At 41.2% G+C, this 14,628-nt stretch overlaps 5 protein-coding genes across 5 annotated transcripts; 3 read left to right on the top strand and 2 right to left on the bottom strand.

Moving 5' to 3' along the window:
• Positions 1-6: 6 nt before the first annotated feature.
• On the top strand, positions 7-2,095 carry LOC115763805 (transmembrane protein 256 homolog). The gene is made up of 3 exons (XM_030706548.1): positions 7-356; positions 433-732; positions 1,861-2,095. Exons 1-3 carry the CDS (start codon positions 264-266, stop codon positions 2,002-2,004), a joined length of 537 nt encoding a protein of 178 aa, XP_030562408.1. The 5' UTR covers positions 7-263; the 3' UTR covers positions 2,005-2,095.
• Positions 2,096-2,505: 410 nt separating this feature from the next.
• On the bottom strand, positions 2,506-6,559 carry LOC115763804 (probable multidrug resistance-associated protein lethal(2)03659). Its single transcript, XM_030706547.1, is given in 7 exon segments — positions 2,506-3,012; positions 3,080-4,009; positions 4,073-4,338; positions 4,404-4,777; positions 4,779-4,817; positions 4,905-6,067; positions 6,460-6,559. Coding segments are annotated over 7 exon segments (2,844 nt in total). The 5' UTR covers positions 6,493-6,559; the 3' UTR covers positions 2,506-2,973.
• Positions 6,536-8,322, top strand: LOC115763806 (transmembrane protein 256 homolog). Its single transcript, XM_030706549.1, has 3 exons — positions 6,536-6,584; positions 6,661-6,960; positions 8,088-8,322. Exons 2-3 carry the CDS (start codon positions 6,700-6,702, stop codon positions 8,229-8,231), a joined length of 405 nt encoding a protein of 134 aa, XP_030562409.1. The 5' UTR covers positions 6,536-6,584; positions 6,661-6,699; the 3' UTR covers positions 8,232-8,322.
• A 578-nt stretch (positions 8,323-8,900) lies between these two features.
• LOC115763801 (probable multidrug resistance-associated protein lethal(2)03659) lies at positions 8,901-12,864 on the bottom strand. Its single transcript, XM_030706545.1, has 6 exons — positions 12,763-12,864; positions 11,208-12,370; positions 10,630-11,120; positions 10,299-10,564; positions 9,306-10,235; positions 8,901-9,238 (listed from the first exon to the last, which is right to left on the bottom strand). The coding sequence occupies exons 1-6, from the start codon at positions 12,793-12,795 to the stop codon at positions 9,200-9,202; spliced, it is 2,922 nt and encodes a 973-aa protein (XP_030562405.1). The 5' UTR covers positions 12,796-12,864; the 3' UTR covers positions 8,901-9,199.
• Positions 12,839-14,624, top strand: LOC115763802 (transmembrane protein 256 homolog). Its single transcript, XM_030706546.1, has 3 exons — positions 12,839-12,887; positions 12,964-13,263; positions 14,390-14,624. Exons 2-3 carry the CDS (start codon positions 13,003-13,005, stop codon positions 14,531-14,533), a joined length of 405 nt encoding a protein of 134 aa, XP_030562406.1. The 5' UTR covers positions 12,839-12,887; positions 12,964-13,002; the 3' UTR covers positions 14,534-14,624.
• The last annotated feature ends 4 nt before the right edge of the window (positions 14,625-14,628 follow it).

Below are 14,628 nucleotides of genomic sequence, written 5' to 3'. Positions count from 1 at the left end.
AATAGTTGAATTATCAAAAATATTCTATACATTTTTACATTAGGATGTATTTTTAAACAAAATATCACCATAACACTGAAATTAACATTGACAGTCACAGTTTCGATGCAATCGAATATCGATAACAAGTATTCGCGCACTGACCCACTCTGGCAACGTCATACATCCTCCCAAGCACTAAACACCAAAATTGTACACTAGCTGTTTGCAACGCCAAAATATATTCTCAGATATTAAACTCCATTTTAGCTAGTTGAGCAAACATGTCGGTCGCGGATACTCTGGAGTACATAACCCTTGGCAATCCCATCAGTCGGTCGCTCATCAGTTCGTCGTCATCAATTTTGCGTGCGATAGTAAGTTCATATTATTCAACTGTGTTATTTTGCTTTTGACGCTTATCGTTGCAAATGCTTTGTTTTTTTGGTGTAGGGACTGCGTCCCAAGAATATACCTGTGAACGATACCCCGATGGGAGTGCCAATGCAGGTCCAACCTTTAAATGTCTCGATGCACGGCATTGTCGGCAGTCACTATAATTTTGTGCGTATTGCCGGCTTGGGCGGTGCATCGGCCATTTTCATGGGCGCCTATTGTAAGTACTTTCTGAAGGATGTCCATGATCCCAAGGAGCAGCTGGAGTCTCAGGCTTTTGCTGATGTTGCCAATCGCATACATTTTCTACATTCATTTGCACTCATGTGCATGCCTCTGGCACATTATCCAATCTTTGTAAGTATGCGAGTTTGTTTATAAGTTTCGAATATATCTGTGCCCATTGCAAATGATAGAAGAAAGCATCTTAGACCTCATTAGCCATATAGATTCTAGAATAAATAATTTTCTAAGATTAAGAATTCGTAAATGCATCATACATCTATAATTTTGATAATGTGATTGAAAAATAGCTTTGTCAAAATACAGGTCTAAGAAATAGAAGCACACTCGTGCGGGTATGAGCTAGTCTGGCACTCTCGGCCAAAGCACTCTTGTTTTTATTAAGCGGATTACTCTTGTTTAAAAAAAAAACCAAAGAGTTCTGTTGGATCATCATACCGTTTATTGAGCATCATAAAGCTTTTTTAGTTATTTCACATTGTAAGAGTAAATTTCTGAACGGAATTTATAACAACTCGCGTTACACTTTGAATGATTTGATCTCTGCGCAATTCAAATTCGATATTCAACAGCAATGTGCATATAAATATGGATTTCATGTATATGTAATTGACACACTCGTGTTTGTAAATAAAAAAGAAAGAAGATAATTGAATCATGATATGGGCTAAGCGCTCACAAATTACGTTCTATTAGAAGTGCAGATTGTATATGAATTTTCTGTTTTTGTTTTTCAAAGCTAAAGCTAAATGTTCAACAACCACTAATTGCAGCTTAAAATTAATTTCAATACCACATTACGAAACTTGTATACGATAATTTCTAACATGTAACATCATTATTTGTAATATATATATGATATGAGAGGTTCAGATCTGATATGGCATAGGGTTTTGAGGATATAGGAAATATGTATTTGTTTTCCTTAATTCTACACACTTGTTTCTTTAAATTTTCTTTGTTTTAAAAAACGTACCAAAAGACAGCTTCAATAACGCTGCTAAATTTTTTGTATGTTTGTTTTTTTTTTTTTCAATAATTTGGTTTTCAGCCTTATGCGATAAGTAAATCGTAGAGCTTGCATTGGGAGTTTTTTTTTGTTTTGTTTTTCAAAGCCAACAACTAAAGCTAACATCAAAAAAATGCAGGCCATACATTATTATTGTCTAACACTTAAATGCAGTATAAATAATTTTCTTATATTTTTTTGCATACGCTTAATAATATTAAAATGTTTTGCAGACTGGCGTTTTGATGACTATGGGCACCGTACTCTTTTCAGGCTGCATGTATTATCGTGCTCTGACTGGGGAGAAGCGACTGCAGCATTATGCCACGATTGGGGGCTTCTGTTTGATTGGCGCCTGGCTGTCGCTGGTGGTCTAGATTTGATATATACGCACATGATATGATAGTTAATAGAAATACAATGGCACACAGTTATCTACATATATATATAAAATCAACTAAAGCTAAAGCCTAGATGAAGTTACGTGTGTGTACAGCAGCAGCTATATAAATATAAATATATATATATATATATATATATTTATGCGCTTTTAAAAAGCGTCGCTTAGTTTTAAATGTGAGCTCTCGAGCACTTGAATTTAAAAATTCTAGTTTTTTAAGTTTTAATCAGTTTGCAGCAAATGGAAGAAACTTTCTTTTGTTGTTATAAATGCGTTGAATCTTTGTTTTTTTTTTTTTGTAGATGATTTAAATGCAGTTGTACAAGTAAGTTAACGAACTGAAAAGCTAATGCGAAAATATAAATTAAGAATTATGTAGAAAATCAAAAACAACCAAATAAAAATCTAAATTGTTACATTTATTATGTGTACCTGTACATTAATAAATTACTATAAAAACACATTAATACTAGACGTAACAGTTTATAGTAATTCTTTTTTGTTTGATTTTGTCATTGTTATTGTCGATATGGAACACATTTTAATCATTTTTCAATGAGACCCTTTCAAGGTACATTTTGCGCGGTTGAGCTAGAACTTTCCCTTTTTTTCGTTTTTATCAATTTGATTTACATGCTCAAACCAGAGCTTATTGTCATACATTTCGTACTATAGTTCTATAATCAATTCAACTAACATTTAGTGATATTTGATTTGTACATCTGCGTGTTACAAAAATTGTTTGCTTAACTATAATTGTTTAATTGTTTTTATTTTGTTGTGTGTTTTTGCATTACTTATTCTTGGGCTACCCCAATAGTTTCTGTTTGGAAGCCTCCGCAAACAGAAAGGTCTTTTGTATGCGCGCATTGGCAGCCGGGTGGTTCGTAATTGGTTCCAGTATCTTAAGTATGTAGTCTTTAAAAGCCTTCGGCACAGCGAAATGTCAAGAATCTTTTTTCGCGCGCAAATTATCCTCATGCGCCTGTCGAGATAAATAATATATCAGTAATATATAATGTTCCTGTGTTATATTCCTTAAGGAGACTCACCTTTTGTGCAACCTTGAGCAGCGCATCAAATGTGGCGTCGCCCGTCTGTTTGACCATGCTGTGGAATACCTTTTTCTCGCTGACGGTGAGCAGCTCGAAGGGCGATGCAAACTCAACGGCACGTCCGGCATCCATAACCAAAACCTTATCCGAGTCCATGACCGTGTGTAGACGATGCGCAATTGTCAGCACTGTGCAATCCTTGAACTTGCTCCTAATCGTGTTCTGTATGAGGGCATCTGTCTGTGGATCCACATTGGCCGTGGCCTCGTCCATGACCAGAATGCGATTTTCGCGCAGAATAGCACGCGCGAGGCACACCAGCTGGCGCTGACCCACGCTGAAGTTGGTGCCACCCTCGGAAATTTTGCTCATCAGTCCGCTGGGCAGGTCGGCCACCACCTTCTTCAGCTTGACCTCCTCCAGTGACTCCCAGAGTTTCGCGTCGGAGTATTCGTCAAACGGATCCAGATTGTAACGCATGGTGCCGGAGAACAGCACCGGCTCCTGTGGTATAATGGAAATCTTGCTGCGCAAATCGTGCAGGCCCAGTTCATTGGTGTCACGGCGATCGATTAGAATGGAGCCTTCGTTGTAGGACAGTCGGAACAGTGCATTGATCAGCGACGATTTGCCGGCGCCAGTGCGTCCAACGATGCCAACCTTTTCGCAGGCATCGATGGCAATGTTCAGCGAGCGCAGCACATAGTCCGCATCCTTGTCGGGGAAGTAACGCAAGCTCAGATCTTCGAATTTAATTTTACCCTCATCGGGCCAATCCTTGGGTGGCTTCTTGTTCGGCTTGGACTCGAAGTCGCCCTCCGGCTCCAGATCCTCATATTCAACGACGCGTTCCACCGAAGTCATGGTGTTCTCCAACTCAGCGGACTGACGCATGCCCCATTGCACCATGCCCGTCATGCCCATGGCCTGTGTTTCATATTAAGAGATAAGTTAGCAAAGGTTTTCAATGTTCAATATAACGAGTGGTACCTGTGTTATAGCCAAGCCAACGTCGCCGCCATTTTCTGGCGAGAAAAGGAAAAAGCTGAGTGTAATTATGGCAATATAAAGCACGCAAACCAAATCCAGCCAGTAGCCAAAGGCACGACTTGTCGCCAGGAACATATAAAATCCAGAGCTGTGCAAATCTTGGAAATTATCAAACTCCGCAATGAGCTCCTTCTGTGCGCCAAAAGCGCGTATCGTGGCCAGACCATTCAGCGAGGCGCTCAAATGCGAGTAGATGGGCGAGCGAGCTGCAGAAGATCAGATGGAAAAATGAAACCGGGACTACATAATCAACTCCAAATGCCACACTTACTTATCGCCTCCAATCTCTTAACATCTCTGGACGTGGTCAGATAGAAGGCGCGCAGCAGATAGAAGATAACGACCAGTATAAACGTCACCAACAGATACCAGACATTCACAATGCACAGCACAACAATAATGCCCAGAATGCAGAGGAATATCTGCATGACATCCATCATGACCGATGGCAATATCTCATCCACCTGACCCAGATCCTTGGAGAACCGATTCAATATGCGACCCGATGGGTTTGTATTGAAGAAATGCATCGCCGCACGTGTCACACCCTGGAACATTCTGTTATGCAGCGTCGTGGAGCTCTTGGAGGCCAGATAAAAGAAGAGCACACTGCGCACCAGGGATAAAGGAGCGACGCAGACGTGACATAAAGGTATCCGTATTCGTTTCCCCATTCTTGTTTACCCTGAGGAAAGTATATATAGGAGATTAACTTTCATTTAAGATTATGGATGGACCTAAACTGAGTCGATTTGCCCAGATAATTACTCACCAGTAGGACAGGAACATGTCGCCGCCAGAGCCCAACACCTGGGCGCCAATGCAAAAGAAAGCAAACACAATGAACAGAAAGTAACCGTTGGCAGCAAAGTATTTCTTATAGAGACCCATGCCAATGCGTCCCTCGGTGCGGTTCTCCTGGGTCTGCATGGGTGACTCCATGACCACAGATTCGGCGCCAGATTCCATGGATGAGACACTGTTCGCGCGACTGCGCTTGCTGATCTGCGATAATTTTCGTTTGTCGGGCGCATCGCCGGCGCTCTCATCTTTCTTGCTGGGATCGGTTAACATTTGGGCAAAGTCTAGACCACTCTTGCACATGGACTCATAGGTACCCTTGGCACTGATCTTGCCCTTGTCCAGGATGACTATAAGATCGGCCTGCTCCAAGAATTGCAGCTGATGCGTAACCAGGAGTACAATGTTATCCCGCAGATAGCCACGCATGCATTGATCGAATAGATGACGGCCCACATGGGTGTCCACAGCGCTGAGCGGGTCATCCAGCAGATAGATATCTGCCTTGCGGTACACGGCACGCGCCAGACTGATGCGTGCCTTCTGGCCACCCGATAAGGAGGCGCCACGCTCGCCCACAATTGTCTTGTCTCCGTACGGCAGCAGCTCAAAATCGCGCTCGAGCGCGCACTTTTTCACCACCTGACGATAGCGGCTCTTGTCCATGGGCAGACCAAACAGTATATTCTGACGAACTGTGCCAGTGAAGAGCCACGGCTCCTGCGATGCATACGACAGGGTGCCGTTCACTTTTACGGTGCCCGATTCGGGCGGCAACTCCCCGAGAATGGTCTGTATCAAACTGGATTTGCCGGCACCGACGGGTCCAATGACAGCCACTAGCTGCCGCGGCTTGAACGTGAGGCTCAGATTGTCTAGCGTGTACTCGGTCGACTTTGAGTCCCACTTGGCCTTCATCTTGCTGATGACTACGCTGCTCTCAGCCTCGCTGGGCCGGCGACTGCTTGCCTTCAGCACACCGGTGACTGTCGCCGCTGGCTCCTCTACCAGGCTGGCTAGCGGTTTATTGCCCAGCTTTTGTTCATTCAGATCGTTGGACTTGTCGCGCACTTTGGTCTCCTCGTGCATCATAAACTTTTGTATGCGGCCTATGGAAACGAGCAGCTCGGCGAACTGGAGAATTGCAGAGAAATTAAATTAAATATAGATATAATTTAATAAAAATCAATAATACATATTAATAATTGACTAGCCTTCATAGATTGTTGATATAATCTTCAAAAATTTTAAATTGATTTCAAATTGTTTTTTGCCGGGCTTTTCCATAATATTTACATGCTAAGTTAAACAACAGCAATCGATATTACTAATGCTATAGCTAATGTTAACCCCTATTTTAACAGCGCTGGTCAAAATTTGTGCTGACCATTATTTTAACAGATCTGCTGTTATCTCTGCCTGTTAACGTACATTTTAAAACATATACGTTAACATTAATGGATATTTAAAATCTTAGGCCGAATTGATTATAACAGCATATACACAAATGTTGACTGTTTATTTACCTGCGAGATGCCCATGGGAAAATAGATGGTCATTGTATTGCGCAGAATATTATAGTAGGCGGTAATGGCAAAAGCCTTCTCCGCGGTCAGCAGTTGTCCCAGCAGCACCAATTTTGCGTGCGATAGTAAGTTCATATTATTCAACTGTGTTCTTTTGCTTTTGACGCTTATCGTTGCAAATGCTTTGTTTTTTTGTTGTAGGGACTGCGTCCCAAGAATATACCTGTGAACGATACCCAGATGGGAGTGCCAATGCAGGTCCAACCTTTAAATGTCTCGATGCACGGCATTGTCGGCAGTCACTATAATTTTGTGCGTATTGCCGGCTTGGGCGGTGCATCGGCCATTTTCATGGGCGCCTATTGTAAGTACTTTCTGAAGGATGTCCATGATCCCAAGGAGCAGCTGGAGTCTCAGGCTTTTGCTGATGTTGCCAATCGCATACATTTTCTACATTCATTTGCACTCATGTGCATGCCTCTGGCACATTATCCAATCTTTGTAAGTATGCGAGTTTGTTGATAAGTTTCGAATATATCTGTGCCCATTGCAAATGATAGAAGAAAGCATCTTAGACCTCATTAGCCGTATAGATTCTAGAATAAATAATTTTCTAAGGTTAAGAATTCGTAAATGCATATTACATCTTTATTTTTGATAATGTGATTGTAAAATAACTTTGTCAAAATGCAGGTCTAAGAAATAGAAGCACACTCGTGCGGGTATGAGCTAGTCTGGCACTCTCGGCCAAAGCACTTTTTTTTTATAAGGCGGATAACCCTTGTTTAAAAAAAAAAACCAAAGAGTTCTGTTGGATCATCATACCGTTTATTGAGCATCATAAAGCTTTTTTAGTTATTTCACATTGTAAGAGTAAATTTCTGAACGGAATTTATAACAACTCGCGTTACACTTTGAATGATTTGATCTCTGCGCAATTCAAATTCGATATTCAACAGTAATGTGTATATAAATATGGATTTCATGTATATGTAATTGACACACTCGTGTTTGTAAATAAAAAAGAAAGAAGGTAATTGAATCGTGATATGGGCTAAGCGCTCACAAATTACGTTCTATTAGAAGTGCAGATTGTATATGAACTTTCTGTTTTTGTTTTTCAAAGCTAAAGCTAAATGTTCAACAACCACTAATTGCAGCTTAAAATTAATTTCAATACCACATTACGAAACTTGTATACGATAATTTCTAACATGTAACATCATTATTTGTAATATATATATGATATGAGAGGTTCAGATCTGATATGGCATAGGGTTTTGAGGATATAGGAAATATGTATTTGTTTTCCTTAATTCTACACACTTGTTTCTTTAAATTTTCTTTGTTTTAAAAAACGTACCAAAAGACAGCTTCAATAACGCTGCTAAATTTTTTGTATGTTTGTTTTTTTTTTTCAAATAATTTGGTTTTCAGCCTTATGCGATAAGTAAATCGTAGAGCTTGCATTGGGAGTTTTTTTTTGTTTTGTTTTTCAAAGCCAACAACTAAAGCTAACATCAAAAAAATGCAGGCCATACATTATTATTGTCTAACACTTAAATGCAGTATAAATAATTTTCTTATATTTTTTTGCATACGCTTAATAATATTAAAATGTTTTGCAGACTGGCGTTTTGATGACTATGGGCACCGTACTCTTTTCAGGCTGCATGTATTATCGTGCTCTGACTGGGGAGAAGCGACTGCAGCATTATGCCACGATTGGGGGCTTCTGTTTGATTGGCGCCTGGCTGTCGCTGGTGGTCTAGATTTGATATATACGCACATGATATGATAGTTAATAGAAATACAATGGCACACAGTTATCTACATATATATATAAAATCAACTAAAGCTAAAGCCTAGATGAAGTTACGTGTGTGTACAGCAGCAGCTATATAAATATAAATATATATATATATATATATATATTTATGCGCTTTTAAAAAGCGTCGCTTAGTTTTAAATGTGAGCTCTCGAGCACTTGAATTTAAAAATTCTAGTTTTTTAAGTTTTAATCAGTTTGCAGCAAATGGAAGAAACTTTCTTTTGTTGTTATAAATGCGTTGAATCTTTGTTTTTTTTTTTTGTAGATGATTTAAATGCAGTTGTACAAGTAAGTTAACGAACTGAAAAGCTAATGCGAAAATATAAATTAAGAATTATGTAGAAAATCAAAAACAACCAAATAAAAATCTAAATTGTTACATTTATTATGTGTACCTGTACATTAATAAATTACTATAAAAACACATTAATACTAGACGTAACAGTTTATAGTAATTCTTTTTTGTTTGATTTTGTCATTGTTATTGTCGATATGGAACACATTTTAATCATTTTTCAATGAGACCCTTTCAAGGTACATTTTGCGCGGTTGAGCTAGAACTTTCCCTTTTTTTCGTTTTTATCAATTTGATTTACATGGTCAAACCAGAGCTTATTGTCATACATTTCGTACTATAGTTCTATAATCAATTCAACTAACATTTAGTGATATTTGATTTGTACATCTGCGTGTTACAAAAATTGTTTGCTTAACTATAATTGTTTAATTGTTTTTATTTTGTTGTGTGTTTTTGCATTACTTATTCTTGGGCTACCCCAATAGTTTCTGTTTGGAAGCCTCCGCAAACAGAAAGGTCTTTTGTATGCGCGCATTGGCAGCCGGGTGGTTCGTAATTGGTTCCAGTATCTTAAGTATGTAGTCTTTAAAAGCCTTTGGCACAGCGAAATGTCAAGAATCTTTTTTCGCGCGCAAATTATCCTCATGCGCCTGTCGAGATAAATAATATATCAGTAATATATAATGTTCCTGTGTTATATTCCTTAAGGAGACTCACCTTTTGTGCAACCTTGAGCAGCGCATCAAATGTGGCGTCGCCCGTCTGTTTGACCATGCTGTGGAATACCTTTTTCTCGCTGACGGTGAGCAGCTCGAAGGGCGATGCAAACTCAACGGCACGTCCGGCATCCATAACCAAAACCTTATCCGAGTCCATGACCGTGTGTAGACGATGCGCAATTGTCAGCACTGTGCAATCCTTGAACTTGCTCCTAATCGTGTTCTGTATGAGGGCATCTGTCTGTGGATCCACATTGGCCGTGGCCTCGTCCATGACCAGAATGCGATTTTCGCGCAGAATAGCACGCGCGAGGCACACCAGCTGGCGCTGACCCACGCTGAAGTTGGTGCCACCCTCGGAAATTTTGCTCATCAGTCCGCTGGGCAGGTCGGCCACCACCTTCTTCAGCTTGACCTCCTCCAGTGACTCCCAGAGTTTCGCGTCGGAGTATTCGTCAAACGGATCCAGATTGTAACGCATGGTGCCGGAGAACAGCACCGGCTCCTGTGGTATAATGGAAATCTTGCTGCGCAAATCGTGCAGGCCCAGTTCATTGGTGTCACGGCGATCGATTAGAATGGAGCCTTCGTTGTAGGACAGTCGGAACAGTGCATTGATCAGCGACGATTTGCCGGCGCCAGTGCGTCCAACGATGCCAACCTTTTCGCAGGCATCGATGGCAATGTTCAGCGAGCGCAGCACATAGTCCGCATCCTTGTCGGGGAAGTAACGCAAGCTCAGATCTTCGAATTTAATTTTACCCTCATCGGGCCAATCCTTGGGTGGCTTCTTGTTCGGCTTGGACTCGAAGTCGCCCTCCGGCTCCAGATCCTCATATTCAACGACGCGTTCCACCGAAGTCATGGTGTTCTCCAACTCAGCGGACTGACGCATGCCCCATTGCACCATGCCCGTCATGCCCATGGCCTGTGTTTCATATTAAGAGATAAGTTAGCAAAGGTTTTCAATGTTCAATATAACGAGTGGTACCTGTGTTATAGCCAAGCCAACGTCGCCGCCATTTTCTGGCGAGAAAAGGAAAAAGCTGAGTGTAATTATGGCAATATAAAGCACGCAAACCAAATCCAGCCAGTAGCCAAAGGCACGACTTGTCGCCAGGAACATATAAAATCCAGAGCTGTGCAAATCTTGGAAATTATCAAACTCCGCAATGAGCTCCTTCTGTGCGCCAAAAGCGCGTATCGTGGCCAGACCATTCAGCGAGGCGCTCAAATGCGAGTAGATGGGCGAGCGAGCTGCAGAAGATCAGATGGAAAAATGAAACCGGGACTACATAATCAACTCCAAATGCCACACTTACTTATCGCCTCCAATCTCTTAACATCTCTGGACGTGGTCAGATAGAAGGCGCGCAGCAGATAGAAGATAACGACCAGTATAAACGTCACCAACAGATACCAGACATTCACAATGCACAGCACAACAATAATGCCCAGAATGCAGAGGAATATCTGCATGACATCCATCATGACCGATGGCAATATCTCATCCACCTGACCCAGATCCTTGGAGAACCGATTCAATATGCGACCCGATGGGTTTGTATTGAAGAAATGCATCGCCGCACGTGTCACACCCTGGAACATTCTGTTATGCAGCGTCGTGGAGCTCTTGGAGGCCAGATAAAAGAAGAGCACACTGCGCACCAGGGAGAACACAATCACTAAGACGTTAATGGCCGTAAAGTAGTATATATCGACGGGATCGGTATCGCTATTGATTCTCGGCATAAAGGAGCGACGCAGACGTGACATAAAGGTATCCGTATTCGTTTCCCCATTCTTGTTTACCCTGAGGAAAGTATATATAGGAGATTAACTTTCATTTAAGATTATGGATGGACCTAAACTGAGTCGATTTGCCCAGATAATTACTCACCAGTAGGACAGGAACATGTCGCCGCCAGAGCCCAACACCTGGGCGCCAATGCAAAAGAAAGCAAACACAATGAACAGAAAGTAACCGTTGGCAGCAAAGTATTTCTTATAGAGACCCATGCCAATGCGTCCCTCGGTGCGGTTCTCCTGGGTCTGCATGGGTGACTCCATGACCACAGATTCGGCGCCAGATTCCATGGATGAGACACTGTTCGCGCGACTGCGCTTGCTGATCTGCGATAATTTTCGTTTGTCGGGCGCATCGCCGGCGCTCTCATCTTTCTTGCTGGGATCGGTTAACATTTGGGCAAAGTCTAGACCACTCTTGCACATGGACTCATAGGTACCCTTGGCACTGATCTTGCCCTTGTCCAGGATGACTATAAGATCGGCCTGCTCCAAGAATTGCAGCTGATGCGTAACCAGGAGTACAATGTTATCCCGCAGATAGCCACGCATGCATTGATCGAATAGATGACGGCCCACATGGGTGTCCACAGCGCTGAGCGGGTCATCCAGCAGATAGATATCTGCCTTGCGGTACACGGCACGCGCCAGACTGATGCGTGCCTTCTGGCCACCCGATAAGGAGGCGCCACGCTCGCCCACAATTGTCTTGTCTCCGTACGGCAGCAGCTCAAAATCGCGCTCGAGCGCGCACTTTTTCACCACCTGACGATAGCGGCTCTTGTCCATGGGCAGACCAAACAGTATATTCTGACGAACTGTGCCAGTGAAGAGCCACGGCTCCTGCGATGCATACGACAGGGTGCCGTTCACTTTTACGGTGCCCGATTCGGGCGGCAACTCCCCGAGAATGGTCTGTATCAAACTGGATTTGCCGGCACCGACGGGTCCAATGACAGCCACTAGCTGCCGCGGCTTGAACGTGAGGCTCAGATTGTCTAGCGTGTACTCGGTCGACTTTGAGTCCCACTTGGCCTTCATCTTGCTGATGACTACGCTGCTCTCAGCCTCGCTGGGCCGGCGACTGCTTGCCTTCAGCACACCGGTGACTGTCGCCGCTGGCTCCTCTACCAGGCTGGCTAGCGGTTTATTGCCCAGCTTTTGTTCATTCAGATCGTTGGACTTGTCGCGCACTTTGGTCTCCTCGTGCATCATAAACTTTTGTATGCGGCCTATGGAAACGAGCAGCTCGGCGAACTGGAGAATTGCAGAGAAATTAAATTAAATATAGATATAATTTAATAAAAATCAATAATACATATTAATAATTGACTAGCCTTCATAGATTGTTGATATAATCTTCAAAAATTTTAAATTGATTTCAAATTGTTTTTTGCCGGGCTTTTCCATAATATTTACATGCTAAGTTAAACAACAGCAATCGATATTACTAATGCTATAGCTAATGTTAACCCCTATTTTAACAGCGCTGGTCAAAATTTGTGCTGACCATTATTTTAACAGATCTGCTGTTATCTCTGCCTGTTAACGTACATTTTAAAACATATACGTTAACATTAATGGATATTTAAAATCTTAGGCCGAATTGATTATAACAGCATATACACAAATGTTGACTGTTTATTTACCTGCGAGATGCCCATGGGAAAATAGATGGTCATTGTATTGCGCAGAATATTATAGTAGGCGGTAATGGCAAAAGCCTTCTCCGCGGTCAGCAGTTGTCCCAGCAGCACCAATTTTGCGTGCGATAGTAAGTTCATATTATTCAACTGTGTTCTTTTGCTTTTGACGCTTATCGTTGCAAATGCTTTGTTTTTTTGTTGTAGGGACTGCGTCCCAAGAATATACCTGTGAACGATACCCAGATGGGAGTGCCAATGCAGGTCCAACCTTTAAATGTCTCGATGCACGGCATTGTCGGCAGTCACTATAATTTTGTGCGTATTGCCGGCTTGGGCGGTGCATCGGCCATTTTCATGGGCGCCTATTGTAAGTACTTTCTGAAGGATGTCCATGATCCCAAGGAGCAGCTGGAGTCTCAGGCTTTTGCTGATGTTGCCAATCGCATACATTTTCTACATTCATTTGCACTCATGTGCATGCCTCTGGCACATTATCCAATCTTTGTAAGTATGCGAGTTTGTTGATAAGTTTCGAATATATCTGTGCCCATTGCAAATGATAGAAGAAAGCATCTTAGACCTCATTAGCCGTATAGATTCTAGAATAAATAATTTTCTAAGGTTAAGAATTCGTAAATGCATATTACATCTTTATTTTTGATAATGTGATTGTAAAATAACTTTGTCAAAATGCAGGTCTAAGAAATAGAAGCACACTCGTGCGGGTATGAGCTAGTCTGGCACTCTCGGCCAAAGCACTTTTTTTTTATAAGGCGGATAACCCTTGTTTAAAAAAAAAACCAAAGAGTTCTGTTGGATCATCATACCGTTTATTGAGCATCATAAAGCTTTTTTAGTTATTTCACATTGTAAGAGTAAATTTCTGAACGGAATTTATAACAACTCGCGTTACACTTTGAATGATTTGATCTCTGCGCAATTCAAATTCGATATTCAACAGTAATGTGTATATAAATATGGATTTCATGTATATGTAATTGACACACTCGTGTTTGTAAATAAAAAAGAAAGAAGGTAATTGAATCGTGATATGGGCTAAGCGCTCACAAATTACGTTCTATTAGAAGTGCAGATTGTATATGAACTTTCTGTTTTTGTTTTTCAAAGCTAAAGCTAAATGTTCAACAACCACTAATTGCAGCTTAAAATTAATTTCAATACCACATTACGAAACTTGTATACGATAATTTCTAACATGTAACATCATTATTTGTAATATATATATGATATGAGAGGTTCAGATCTGATATGGCATAGGGTTTTGAGGATATAGGAAATATGTATTTGTTTTCCTTAATTCTACACACTTGTTTCTTTAAATTTTCTTTGTTTTAAAAAACGTACCAAAAGACAGCTTCAATAACGCTGCTAAATTTTTTGTATGTTTGTTTTTTTTTTTCAAATAATTTGGTTTTCAGCCTTATGCGATAAGTAAATCGTAGAGCTTGCATTGGGAGTTTTTTTTTGTTTTGTTTTTCAAAGCCAACAACTAAAGCTAACATCAAAAAAATGCAGGCCATACATTATTATTGTCTAACACTTAAATGCAGTATAAATAATTTTCTTATATTTTTTTGCATACGCTTAATAATATTAAAATGTTTTGCAGACTGGCGTTTTGATGACTATGGGCACCGTACTCTTTTCAGGCTGCATGTATTATCGTGCTCTGACTGGGGAGAAGCGACTGCAGCATTATGCCACGATTGGGGGCTTCTGTTTGATTGGCGCCTGGCTGTCGCTGGTGGTCTAGATTTGATATATACGCACATGATATGATAGTTAATAGAAATACAATGGCACACAGTTATCTACATATATATATAAAATCAACTAAAGCTAAAGCCT

This window comes from Drosophila novamexicana, unplaced genomic scaffold (assembly GCF_003285875.2).
Source record: "Drosophila novamexicana strain 15010-1031.04,08,12 unplaced genomic scaffold, DnovRS2.1 tig00000770-arrow-pilon, whole genome shotgun sequence".
In the NCBI taxonomy this organism is placed as follows: Eukaryota; Metazoa; Arthropoda; class Insecta; order Diptera; family Drosophilidae; genus Drosophila; species Drosophila novamexicana.
Note: the sequence above shows the minus strand (reverse complement) of the source record. Positions and strands in the feature narration are given on the sequence as shown.